A 13,265-nucleotide genomic window follows, 5' to 3' on the forward strand; every position below is an offset into this window, starting at 1 on the left:
GATCCGGTCCCTTTTTCGTGAATTCCGAGTCGAACCGGGCGAGTCCGGTTCGACTCGGCGATTTTTAAAACGCTGCTTGTGACACATTTTTTTGGCCCACTTTCTGTCTCTCTAAATTTATTAATTGGCACATTTTTTGGCCTTCCATGTTCTCTCCTCTCTCACCCACCCACATTTCTCTCTCTAAATCCATTATCTAGTGAGAGAGATAGTGAGTGATTTCCAAGCTATCGACTGCTCAGCTTTCTTGGTTGGTTGCAGAATGCAGCCAATGGTAAATCATTGCTTCGCCAAGCCCAAGAATAAGAAAAATTAAATTTCACAATCAATGGTAAACCATGCATTAAGCAAGAGGAATTTAATCAGTAAGCTCAAATGTGGTAATGAGATAGGCTATTTTTAACATTGTACAACCGTCTAATTGATCATCTCGACATTGAAATGGATATGGTAAAAAATGAAATATTTCAAATCCTAAAAATTATACGCCTTGCAACACATTTTCTAGACCGTCCATTTTTAAGATTTTCACGTGATTATAGATCGGCTTGATTTGAACCATTTTTTTTAGTTCAAATTTTTTATAAAAATAGATTCTCGGGCCATCTTTAGGATTTTCAATGTCAATATTGAATCTTTAAAGAAAGTTTGAAAGTGCACCTTAATTTGATTGTTTAAGATTGCAACCCTATGCAAACCACACCATCAAACAAGAACTCTAATGATATTTGGTTACTTGGTTTACGGGTAATGTTCGGCTTTGCATGTGAAAACAAAATGGATGGAAGTTGCTTTCATGGAAACAAAGCTATCTTAAACTTCCTACCAATAATGCCAATCATAGTGAATGTCGACTCCTTGTTTTTTCTTGGGCAAATTACTAAAAAACTATTTTAGACTTCCTACCAATAAGGCCAATCATAGTGAATTTCGACTCTTTATTTCTTGGGCAAATTACTAAAAATCTCTCAAAATAAGCTTTTTAGACCTTCTACGCCACCTTAACATTTCGTTGCTCTTCTTTTTAAAAAAATCAACTTTTCTTACTAAAATCCCCAACCCAAAAAATAAGAGCTAAAGACAAATTTTCCCCATTTTGACCTTTATCCATTACCCCTCCCGTTAACCCATTTACTCTGTTTCCTCACCAGCTCTGGTTTTTACCACACGAACTATGGTTTTTACCCATTTCTCTATTTTCCTTACGAACTCTGATTTTTACCCATTCTTCTATGGTTTTTACCCATTCCTCTATTTTCGTCACGAACTCTGATTTTTACCCATTCCTCTATTTTTCTCACGTTGACGACTTCTTCCTCAGAGCTCACAGCCTATTCCTCATGCTCACAGCTTTCTCCTTCACCACCATGCCTTCCGGCCTCTTCCTCATGCTCACAACTTTCTCCTTCACCACCACGCCTTCCGGCCTCTTCCTCATGCTCACAGCTTTCTCCTTCACCACGACGCCTTCCGGCCTCTTCCTCATTCTCACAGCTTTCTCCTTCACCACCACGCCTTCCGGCCTCTTCCTCATGCTCACAGCTTTCTCCTTCACCACAACGCCTTCCGGCCTCTTCCTCATGCTCACAGCTTTCTCCTTCACCACCACGCCTTCCGGCCTCTTCCTCATGCTCACAGCTTTCTCCTTCACCACCACGCCTTCCAGCCTCTTATGCTCACAGCTTTCTCCTTTACCACCACGCCTTCTTCGTCACAATTTTCTCTATTTTCCTCAGCTTCTTCCTCACCTCTTCTTGCCATTGGATTTCCTTCTCCAATACCTTCCTCACGATTTTCCCTCTCCACGAATTTCATTCTCTCTCCATCGGCTTCCTCACACTAATCAAATCTCTCTTTAGGCAAAATAAATAACATATAGAGGAAATTCCAACCCAATATAGAAGTATTCTAGAGAGAGGAGAGAGACCATGTCTCTATGTTTGAAAGAGATAGAGGGAGATTTTGCTCAATATAGAGGTATTCTAGAGAGAGAAAGAGAGATGGAGATTTCGCACAATAGAGGTATTCTAGAAAGAGAGAGATTTCACACAATATATGTATTCTAGAGAGAGATTTCACACAGCACATATGTTTTCTAGAGGGAGAAAGAAGGTTGTTTGGTGAAAGAAAACCAGTATTTATAACAAACAAAGAATGAAGGAATAAATCAAGAACTTAGAGCATTTTTGGGAGATCCGGCATTTTTTAACACTCTCCGAAAATCACAGTCCGACATTTATGAAACGCGCTCCGACAAAACTACAACTCACTCCAGCATTTTCTGAAAGCAATCTGGAGATTAGTTCACTGTAAAAAAATCAATCCGGCTCTTGTAAAAAGCATTCCGACAAAATTAAAAATCACTCCAGCATTTTCTTAATCCACTCCGGAGATTAATTCACTATTAATAGGCAGTCTAGAATCTAAAAAACACACACCAACAAAACTAAGAAGCACTCCAACTTTTTCTTAATGCACTCTAGATAATGTTCACTATTAAATAAACACTCCGGCATTTGTAAAATGCACTCCGACATTTGCTGAAAGCACTCCGGAAATTAATTCACTGCAAAAAAAACAGTTCGGCATCTGTAAAAAACACTCCGACAAAACTAAAAAACACTCCAGCTTTTCTTGAATTCACTCTAGAGATTGATTCACTGTTAATAGCCAATCCGAAATCTAAAAAACGCGTACCGGCAAAACTAAGAAGCACTCCGGCAATATATTTCCCAAATACACAAGCACTTCAGTCAGTTTAGATATTCGATCTGACATATTGTTTTCTCTTGAGCACTCCATCGAATAATAACTGCTGGCCGGTGTTAATGAAAATTAGGGTCCTTCCGCAGGATTTGATCGCACGTTCCAGGTACAAAAGGGGTATTTTTGGCAAAAAAAATAAACCTTTTTTAGTTGGGGGTTTTAGCAAAGAAAGTTCGTTTTTTTAAAAAAAGAGTATAGAAATATAAGGGTAGGGGTCAAGGTCTAAAAAGCTCATTTTGGTGGATTTTTAATAATTTTCCCTTTTTTCTTTTTGAATCAAGATCAAACATCAGGATTGCGGACTCTTACAACCATTTGAAAACTTCTTCATATGCTACCCCACCATTGGATGGGATATATTCTCCTCAACCAAGTCCAATCCTAAAATATAAATATATGATGAATATGGTCATCTGTAAAATCAACCTCAGCAAATCTCCGATCTCTCAAGGAAAGAGGGCTTCTGACGGTTATAATTTTGATGTTACATTTAAATAACAAGGTTTGGCATTCTTGACTACTGAAAAGTTTCAGTAGTGCATTCAGAAGCATTATGTTCAGCATTGATCAAGATGCTAAAACACTTCAGCAACCACTTTGTTCGAAGGAATCCCTTGGCGCCTTTCCACGAAAGCTGACGGAAACCAACCAGCTTTGCCTCCACATTCCCCTTCTGACCATCCCACTGGTGTTACCTGATTGATGAAACACAGCAGTTTAGATAGTGATCCAAGTAAAGAAGAACCACGAAATCCATGCATTTCTGTTATAAACTTTTAAGGCTCTTTGTCATTTGAGACCAAGCTCCATCAAGCAAAAGAAAAATCTATACTATGTATACTAATTCTCTTAGGATGTAATTATCGATCATCAGCAGACAAATGGCCGTCAAATTTGTTTAATTTAATAGCAGTCTGTGATTTTTCTCACACCTCATTATAAACTACCAATCCCTCTTCACACGGATCCTAATGAATAAAATTTCCAAGAATAAATTGGATAAAGAAAAACTTCCCAATTTTTTGGGCTCCTTAATTTTTTTTTATGTCGAGTAAGGTATGGATCAGTATGCTTTCAAGTTTGATTTTCAAATTTTTTATTATGAATTTTTATTGTTTTAAATATTATTCAAATCTACATTAAGAAAATAGAAAAATTAATTCACCTTCACACAAAAAATCCTGATAAATAAACTTTCTGAGCAAATATAGAATTTTTTTTTAAAGTATTAATGATTGTATTAAATAAAGTAATACAAAATATTCTGCTACCCACAAGGCGAGTGCTCGAATCCAAAAATCCCTTGAGCGGCCCAAAAAATCCATACGGGTTGTATAGACAGCCAAAAGATAACTAGAACAGAATATACAAGAGACGGGACATGAGAAATAAAAAAAAGCCCAAAAGAGTCCCTTTCGAGTTGTGTTGGGTGGCTCCCTCCTTAGCTCCTCCATGGACAAGGAGAAGATGTAGAGGCCCATGTTATGACATTCTTAGATTCTCAAACGACAATCAAAGAGGGGCACCAGGTGTGGTTACAGTGCCTGAGGCCAAAGAGGAGGATTGTAGCCTCCGCAGCATTGGAGTTGGCTTGGCCGATAATGCGAGAGAAAGAAAATAGAGCTCCGTCGTCCTTGTTGTGGAAATTGCCCGAGAGGCAGGTTTGCTTGAGAGCAATCGTCAAAGTTGAGCTTGGAATGGCCGCTGTCCAGTGGTCTCAACAAAGAAGTCCAAGGGATTCGAGTGGGTTGGAAAAATAGTAAAGCCTACCAATTCCGGTGGAAGTCCGCAATTGAACAGTGGTTAAAATGTTAGTTGTTTTGCATCCAAAAGATGATATACAATGGACTATAGTTACCCGAATTGCCTATGAGGGTAGCGATTCCGTTTTGGAATCTCGATTCAGCAATATCCCGGGCAAAAGTCAATTCTAAAAGAAAGGAATCGTGTTTCCATTTTTTTAAGAACACGATTCCACCTAGTTTAGGAATCTCGATTTTTGGATTGCCGGAATCAAGATTCCATATCGAAGACTTTATGATTATTAGCTACATAAGAATGCGATTCTGCTTGTGAAAAACATTGATTCTAAATTTTTGGAATTGCGAATCCATGTTGCTTCGAATCAAGTTTCTATATCGCAGACATCAAGATTCCTTGCTACACAACAATGCGATTCTTGAACTAAATAATCGAAACTTCAAGAGGTCAACTAAATAATATAACATGAAAGTAATGTGAGAATAGGAACATCAATTCTTGAACTAAATAATATAACTTATAACATGGAAGTGATGCGAGAATAGGAACTTCAAGTCTTCAACTAAATAATATAACATGAAAGTCATGTGAGAATAGAAACTTCAAGTGTTCAACTAAATAATATATAACATGAAAGTAATGTGAGCATATGGAGAGCAGAAACCCTTCGATGTGTGCTCAATCATGAGTGAGCACGACATGTATGAGAGCGTGAGAGAATTTAAAGTTGTTGCACACGGCAATAAAATCAAATTTTAAAATATGAGTAATACGTTAAATTTTTTATTTTTTTATTTACTAATTTCCATCCTTCATTCCATGTTACCTTTCAAAAACTCTTACCAAGAATAAATAATACTAAAAAAATATGTTACTTCAAATAAAAAACTATTTGGTAAATGGTGTGGGTACTAAACTACTAATGTAATAATGTTTAATATATGATCGGCACCGTCATTTCTTCAAGTTGAATAAGAGGACAAAAATGCATTTCTTTAAGTAGGATAAGAAGATAATAAGGATATGAGCAAAGTGTCCTGTGTAGTGTTTTAGGTTAAATTAATTATTAAATATCAGAGAAATTGACTAAAAATTGAATAACTCAATTTTCAAAAGCCAAAAGACTCAAAACTACATTTAACAAAGAAGAATTACTATGTCTTGTACTTATTTTATAATTCAAGGAAAGAAGATAAAAGGAGTTTGCCCTTGTTCTCACTCCTTGTATGCCGTAGACTAGCTCTAGACGTTGTAGGTATAATAGGGTTATCGGTAGACCAAGTCCATTGTATGGGATTGTCTACAAAGATATCATAAAGGTTGACATTAGTACTTGGAGTGTTGGACTGAGTATATACATACCAAAATTCAATCTTGTAGTAATGGGTAAGTTTATATATTTTTTGAATACTTCTCTCATATACCGGAGGGAATTGGTTTGAAATTTTAATAAGGGGATAATCTCGATTCCAATATAGGGAGAATCACGATTTCGAAATGGTGAGAGTGTTGATTCCAAATTGATGAGGACAACGATTCTAGAATTTTAGGAATCACAATTCCTTGAATTTAGGAATCACGATTCCAGCAACCACTGAAACAAGTGGGGTCATGTGTGATTCTATATAGGTATGAAACGTGATTCCAACATCAAGGGACATCGATTCTTGTAAATAGGAAACACAATTCTTAATTTTTTGAAGTGCGATTTCAAAATAGTGAGAATCATTTTTTTCAAATCCGAATCGTACGAATAGCGATTCCTAGATTCTGAAACTTCTGATAAACGCGATTCCGTGATTCCGATTCCAGAAACGATTCGGAATCACAGACATTTTCAACAACTATAGAATGGACCTTCTCCTTTAGGGCTCGACATGGGACTTCTCGCCACAAAATGTCCTGTTGTTTCTCTCCAACCAGATTACCCAAAGTGTAGCAGCCACTGCGACTCTCTGCCAGAGGATACCCAACTTGGGCCATGGGGGAGAGAGGAAGGATAGGAACAGTTGTGGGATTGACTGTGGAGTAACCCATGACCATTCAAAAAGCTGGAGGTCGCTCCAGAAATGGCTAACCAGCTGAAAAGTTGAACCTTGGGAGGAATGAAAGAAGACCAAGCTCTGTCTGCTGTGGATGGGGATGGGGATGGTGTAGTTGGGGGCCTCTGTAAGGCAAGATAAAGGAAAATCGAGAAGATACCCAACGGAGCTAGAGACCAGACGATCTTATCATTACTGAAAGACGAGATGAAGGTGGCGTGGAGAATTGAATGCAGTTTTAAGAGTTCCAGCATTTCTTGGTCGGACAAAGGCCTCCTAAAGTTAGGATTCCACACCCTACCAAAGCCCAATGTATCAAAATTTGTCACTACTGAGGCAGGTGCCGGGCCAGACAGAAGAGGTTGGCGAAATGATCACTCATGGGGGCAATGTCCAATCCACAAATCTGACCAGAAGGAAATTAATTCGCCAGATCTCGGCCCACAAACGTGGCCTACAAACCGATTGAGACAATAGAGCAAGCCTCTCCATAGCCCAAAGGGATTGTTCGGGACTCAGCCACTAGGTAGCCAGACGAAGGGTTCACATCAGTACTTGTAACGTACCACATCAAGCCAAAGATGGTCCTGTTGGGTGGTGAATCTCCACCACCATATACCAAGGAGGGTGAGGTTGCTGCTTTTGAGTCTCCTAAGTCCCTTGAGAGTTGGAAGAGTAAACTTTGTCCCAAGCAATCAGCTGATACTTTCTGCCATCCTCACCTAACCATAGGAAGATCCTCATAAGTTGCTATAGGCCGTTGACCACGGAGAAGGGGATAAGAAAGAGAAACATCTGGAAGACGAGAACGTTGGAGAAAGTAACCTTAATTAGGGTTAACTGACCTGCTGACGAAAGGAAGAGACATTTCCATCCCACAAACCTCATATCAAATTTATCAATAATGTAGCTCCATTGGCATTGTTTAGGCTTGCCAATGCACAGCAGCATCCCCAGGTAGGAGGAAGGCAAAGGTTGAAGTTTGCACCTCAACCAATGAGCCAGGTTGGAAACAACGAGGTTGTCGATGGCAACCCCATCATCGTAGTTTTGGACAGGTTCACTTTGAAGCCTGTGGCCATCTAAAAGCACTTGAGAGAAAGGAGCAAGCAGTCAACATGGTGGGGAGTAGCATTGCAGAACAAGAGGGTATCATCAGCATATTGAAGGTGAGAGATCTCAGAGCCATGGTTGCCAATTTAACCTTTAAGAAATCCATTTCGGAACAACCCCGAAAGGGATCTGCTGAAGACATCAGCCGCAACGGCAAAAAGGAATGGTGAGATGGGGTCTGTCTGCCCGAGACCTCTCGACAAATGGAAGAAGTCCCTAGGGGAGCCATTGATGAGGATGGAAAAGGAAGGCCTCCAGATGCACCCTCTCATCCACTTTCTCCAGCGGAGGACAAAACCCATCCCACTGAGAGTCTCAACCAAGATATCCCAGTTGACACGGTCATAAGCCTTTTCCCCGTCTAGTTTTTTTTTTTTTTTTTTTGAGAAAAGTTTTTTCCGTCTAGTTTAATGACTAAATTTAGAACTTTGATGAGGTGTCTTGTGTGGAGCACTAGTGAGCACTAAGGCTACATGTCGAGGATCAGCCTATCCTTGACAAAAGCCCCTTGGGGTTGGGGATATGACCCATCCGAAGATCACTCTCAGCTTGGAAGCAAGGTCCATGGATAGAAGTTTGTAAGAGCTATTCAGGAGGCTAATAGGCTAATAGGCCGATAGTCTTTGAGCTCCTCAGGCCCGTCAACCTTAAGGATCAAAGCGATGAAAGTAGCTTTAATGGCTTTATTGACAATGCCACTATTATATAAGTCCTCAAAGAAGGCAAACAGGTTGGGGCAAATGGGGATCCAAAAATGTTTGAAGAGGGCAAATAGAAATTCATCTAGGCCCAAAGCACGATCCTGGCCTAGGGCTTTGATGGCAGCAGTAATCTCCTCTTCGAAGCGGGGTGTTCAAGCCAAGCCGCCTACTTCGAGGATATGGATTGAAAGGCCAAAGAGGCCATCGTTGGTTTGGGACCCGACGGGGCCACAAAGAGCTTCTTGAAGAAATCAATCATAGCCCTCTCTATATGCGAGGCTTGGTCAAAGACATGGTCCCCAACCATGATGAGGGGTATAATATTGTCCTGCCTTTGACAGTTAGCAGTCTCGTGAAAGAAATTGGTCACCATGTTTTAGCCATTTGACCCTTGTACACTAGAACCAGTACATTTCCTCGTTGCGAAGGAGGCTCAGGTAAGAAAGTTTGGACTGGGACCGACCTCAGGTCTCTTAAGGCGAAAACCAGCCAAGCCTTAAAATTGTTGCACAGAGGACGACCACCAAGAAGGAATGAGCGAGGACAAATTGGGCTCCTCGTGCCTGGCCAACTGGAAGCGGAAAGGTTTGGGGCCCTTAAGAACAGGCTCAGTGTCCAACAGAATAGGATGATGGTTGAAGGTAGACTTAGGAGGAGCGGAGAAGTGGGAGTGAGGGAAGGTGGAATATTAATCTAGGGTGATGGGGTATCTATCCAATTTGGATAGGGTAGGTTGGAAGAGTGATCAGACCAAGTGAACCAGGCACCTTGCAAGGGGAGGTCCAGAAGATAGTTTCTAGACACAAAATCGGAAAGAGCGAGCATAGACAAATCCTAGAGTTGGAATTCCCCTCAAAGGACCATCTTGGACCATCTTGTGACATTAAAATCGCTGCCAATACACCATAAGAAGAGAGGGGATCCTTGGGGCCATAGACGACGATGAACTTGCAGGAGACTCCATCTGAGATTCTGGACAGGGCCATGGTGGCAGAGAAAGCCCCAATCTCAGAAGAAGGGTCTCAACTGAATCAAATACCACCAGACACTACGTTTTCCTCCAAGGCAATCCACTGGCACGCTCTAACAACCCACACTTTCCAGATGATGGCGAGGGCAAGAGAGGGGAGTTTGGTTTCTAAGAAGGCCAGCGAATGTTTGAGGCTAAACTCGTGACAGTTCTATGCTGAGGAAGGCCCCGAGAACCTGGATGTTCCACATGAGAATCTTCATGGGAGGGGCCGGGAATGAGAGGCGCATCTAGATGAGCCCCTCGGGACGCTGGCAAGGCCCAGGGGCGAGCTGGACAGAGGGGCTAAGGGGAGCAGGGGTGTCTCCCCAGTCGTAATTGATGCAACTTTGGAGGTTAGACAATTCCCTCGGGCCTTTCACACTTACCTTGAATCTGGTTTGGGCGCCAGCTATGATGAAAGCTTAAATGGCCCCCTTTGGTCCATCGGCATTCAAAACCCATTATTTTAAGCCCCTGGAGTAGGTCAGCTTGCGTTTGGTCAAGGCCATCGACAAAGTTCGAGTCCACTGAAATAGGATTGGCCATCACGAAGCTAGCCGAGGATGCAGAAATGCTGCTGGCAAGAGGGGAATTGAAGGGTTGTCCATAAAGGGGGTCATGGTTGGGCCTACCCTAGGGAATAGTAGGGGGGTTAAAGAGGGAGAGGGGGAATGGGAAGAAGGGGGGCTCAGGCTTGCCAAGGAGACAGTAAAGAGTCTGGGAGAAGAGTGGGGGGAGTGGGGCTGAGGAGCAGGTATAGCTGGCAAGGGAGGTGGGTTGTAGAAATTGTGATTATGAGAGACCCAAAAAGAGGCCGCAAAGGAGCCGGTGGGTGGGGAGTTTAGCCGCTGATGGAGGACAAAGTGGGGGAATGCAAACCCAAACGGAGAGGGAGTCAGTTGATAGCATGGCCAAGCAAGGGCAAGACGTTAGAAGGTGGATAAGGTTGAACGGCGAGAGAGAAGGCGACAAAAGTCTTCGGGGTGGTACAATGGGATGGAGCTGAAAGGAAAGCCATTTCCAAGGAGGTGAAAAGGATGGGGGGCGGGGGGGGGGAGAGATTGGAAGAGGGTGGGTCGGAAGCCTCAAGGGTGAGGTGGGGAGCAAAGGCCAGTTTTGAGGAAGCAAGGGTCCAAAACGAACAGCTATCAGATTAGAAGAAACATGATAAGGGGTGAGAGCCATCAAGGAGGATTCGGAGCACTAAGGATTCAAGGGGTTAGGTAGAGAAGGCGAGGGCGTAGAAAGGGGGAGGCAGAGAAGGGAGAGAGCGGTCCTGGGCAGCGAGCTCAGGGGTGTGGAGGGGAGAAGTGGGGACTAGTGCAAAGGTGTCAAAGGAATGGTGGTACAGAAAGGGCACTGGGAAGCAAGGTAGGGCAACCGTTGAGAACAGGAAGGACGTCGAGGATGAGGGATGAGTATACCCTACACAAAGGGTGGCAAGGAGTGGTGCGAGACAACCCAAGGGCTTCCGTAGGATGGGATGCAATTGAGAGAATGGCGGTTGGCGGAGGGGAGGTCGAAGCCAAGGGCCAGGAAACGTCGGCCAAGGGTGGTAGTGCTTCGACCGGTCGTGTCAGTATGTTGGCCAAAGGTGGTGAATCACATTGAGGATGCAAAGTTAGGTTGGCAGCCAGATAGGTCCAAGTGTCAACGATTGATTGAGGGGTGGGCTGTTCCAGACGGCGGACGGCTTGATGGGGGAAGGGGAGCAATGGAGCATTACGTGATCGACACTGGGGAGCATGCCATGTGTATTGAGGCCTTGGGATGGGAGGGGGAACAAGTAGAGGAAGAGGAATGGGAAAACTGCCTTGCATTAGGTGGGAAATTTGAACCCCCAGTAGGTATGGGGATCACGTGTGTGGTTGGGCCTAGTAGGTCCACGGGGGAGTGAGGGGGAGGCCCTCCACATGGGTAGGTGAGATGCCTGAGGGAATGAGAATGGGAGATGGGACATGGGGAAATCATGGCCGTCGGATGAAGGGCCAGCATTACAAGGGAGCAAGGAAAGGGACGGTGGGGGTGCAAAGGAATCTGGACCGTCACAGGCGAAGGGATCACGGCCATCGAATCGCTACAGTGGGGATGAGGAGGAATCGAGCCACAGGCTTGTAGTGATCAACGACAACAATTTGCTCTCGGATGTCTTCTACAACATACCGTAGTCCACCCATTAGGACCCACAGGAGAGGCCTGATTATCTACCTAGCCCTCTCTCACCGGCGGAGTTGAACGGGGAGCCAGGAAATGGCACAGTGAGGGAGGAGAGGCAGATTTCTAGGCCAAATGCACGGTAGAAGAGACTGCCTTTCTCGAGCCAGATGGTAGTAGGGATCTGGTGGGGACATACAGACTCAATGAAAAATTGGATAGCTCCCAAGGGAAGAAACTCCTAAGATGTTCAGTGGACTGCAATGAAGTCCCACATGCCTCGGGATTGAAATTTCCTAGGTGGCAAGCGTCAAGCCACAAACCTGCAGCAATCGACAGCCACGATTTTCTCTCCAACGTTTTCTACAACATACCATAGTCCAGCCATTAGTAGCCACATGAGAGGCTTGATTCTTTACTTAGATCTCTTTCACCGGCAGAGTTGAACGAGGAGCCAGGAAATGGCGCTGTGAGGGAGGGGAGGCAAATTTTCAGGCCAAACGTGCATGGTCGAAGCGCCTGCCATTCACGAGCCAAATGGCAACCAGGATCTGGTGGGGATCTATGGACTCTTTGAGAAGTTAGATAGCTCCTAGGGGAAGAAACTCTGAAGATGTCCAGTGAACTGCAATGAAGCCCCAACATGCCTCACCAATCTGTTTTAAAATTTCTAAGCGGCAGGCGTGGAGATGGATATGGAAGACCCAGAGCCGCACCTTTTGACTAACTAAAGCTCCATGGTTTTCTCCATCTAGAGAGGGATGGGGAGGAGGAGCCAGGACGGGCAGGGACTAAGGTCAAAGAAGATGCAAATAGTTGTGGTACAAGGGAGGAAGGGGGGGAGGGAGACGAAAAGGGTGGTGACGTCCGTCAAATGGAGCCATTGGAGCTCACATTTGCTTTAATGGAAATTGATATTATGGGCTTGGACGCCGAGCAAATATAGAATTAAGATAAAATTCCCATTTTTAACTTTGTTACTTTTTATCTTCAAGTAAAAATCAAGGCATGTGACATGGACAATTTGTTTAATTTTTAAATTATGCCTTTTTGTTTTAAAATATTTTTTGTAAATTGATAGAGAGGATTTAAAATATGATTAACACCCAATATTTTGTAGCTAATCTCTATGAGTTGTGGATAAAAAGTGTTCTAAATTCATAAGTACAAGGTGCTACCTGTGTATCACTCAGGCCGCAGGATAGATCAAGTTTTTATATAAAAGAACCATTATACTCAATACTTCCCCCTTTGCTTCACTAAAATGGATATTGCGACATAAAGGACATTGAAAGAACACAACTATCTTAGTATTATGCATGCCTAAGAATATGTTTTGGGGTACTAATGTTTTAGTACCCATCAATCCCACATTTGCAATAATGAGCAATAGGGATAGTAAAAATCCTAATTGCTTGATGCACAAGAGACAAGAAAAAATTAGCTCAAACCACAATAACAAAGGAGAAAGATCTTAAGCAAAGGTAACAGCTATGGCTGTTAGCACCACAGAATTCTTCACAAATTATCTTGAGCAGGAAAAATGATTTCAACAATATGATCGGCTGAATGTAAAAGCAACATATCCATCTATGTATTGGAGGTCGGGAGAGGCCCTGATTGGATGCTCTATATCTTACCGAGGATATACATAAAGTGAAGAGGTTAGGATTACAGCTTTGATCATATGCAAATGACATTGATAAAAATAACTGT

At 42.9% G+C, this 13,265-nt stretch overlaps 1 protein-coding gene across 2 annotated transcripts in view; it reads right to left on the minus strand.

Moving 5' to 3' along the window:
• Positions 1–3,125: 3,125 nt before the first annotated feature.
• The window catches only part of LOC18439172 (SH3 domain-containing protein), a 36,951-nt gene continuing 26,811 nt past the window's right edge, over positions 3,126–13,265 (minus strand). For both annotated transcript variants that reach the window (XM_011626924.3, XM_088858162.1), the window contains exon 10: positions 3,126–3,461. In XM_011626924.3, the coding sequence (XP_011625226.2) occupies positions 3,342–3,461 (120 nt within the window). In that variant the 3' untranslated portion in view covers positions 3,126–3,341. The remainder of the gene's footprint in view (positions 3,462–13,265) is intronic.

The sequence above is a fragment of the Amborella trichopoda genome, chromosome 2, assembly GCF_054954075.1.
Source record: "Amborella trichopoda isolate Santa Cruz 75 chromosome 2, AtrichopodaSantaCruz75HAP2 v2.0, whole genome shotgun sequence".
Lineage (NCBI taxonomy): Eukaryota > Viridiplantae > Streptophyta > Magnoliopsida > Amborellales > Amborellaceae > Amborella > Amborella trichopoda.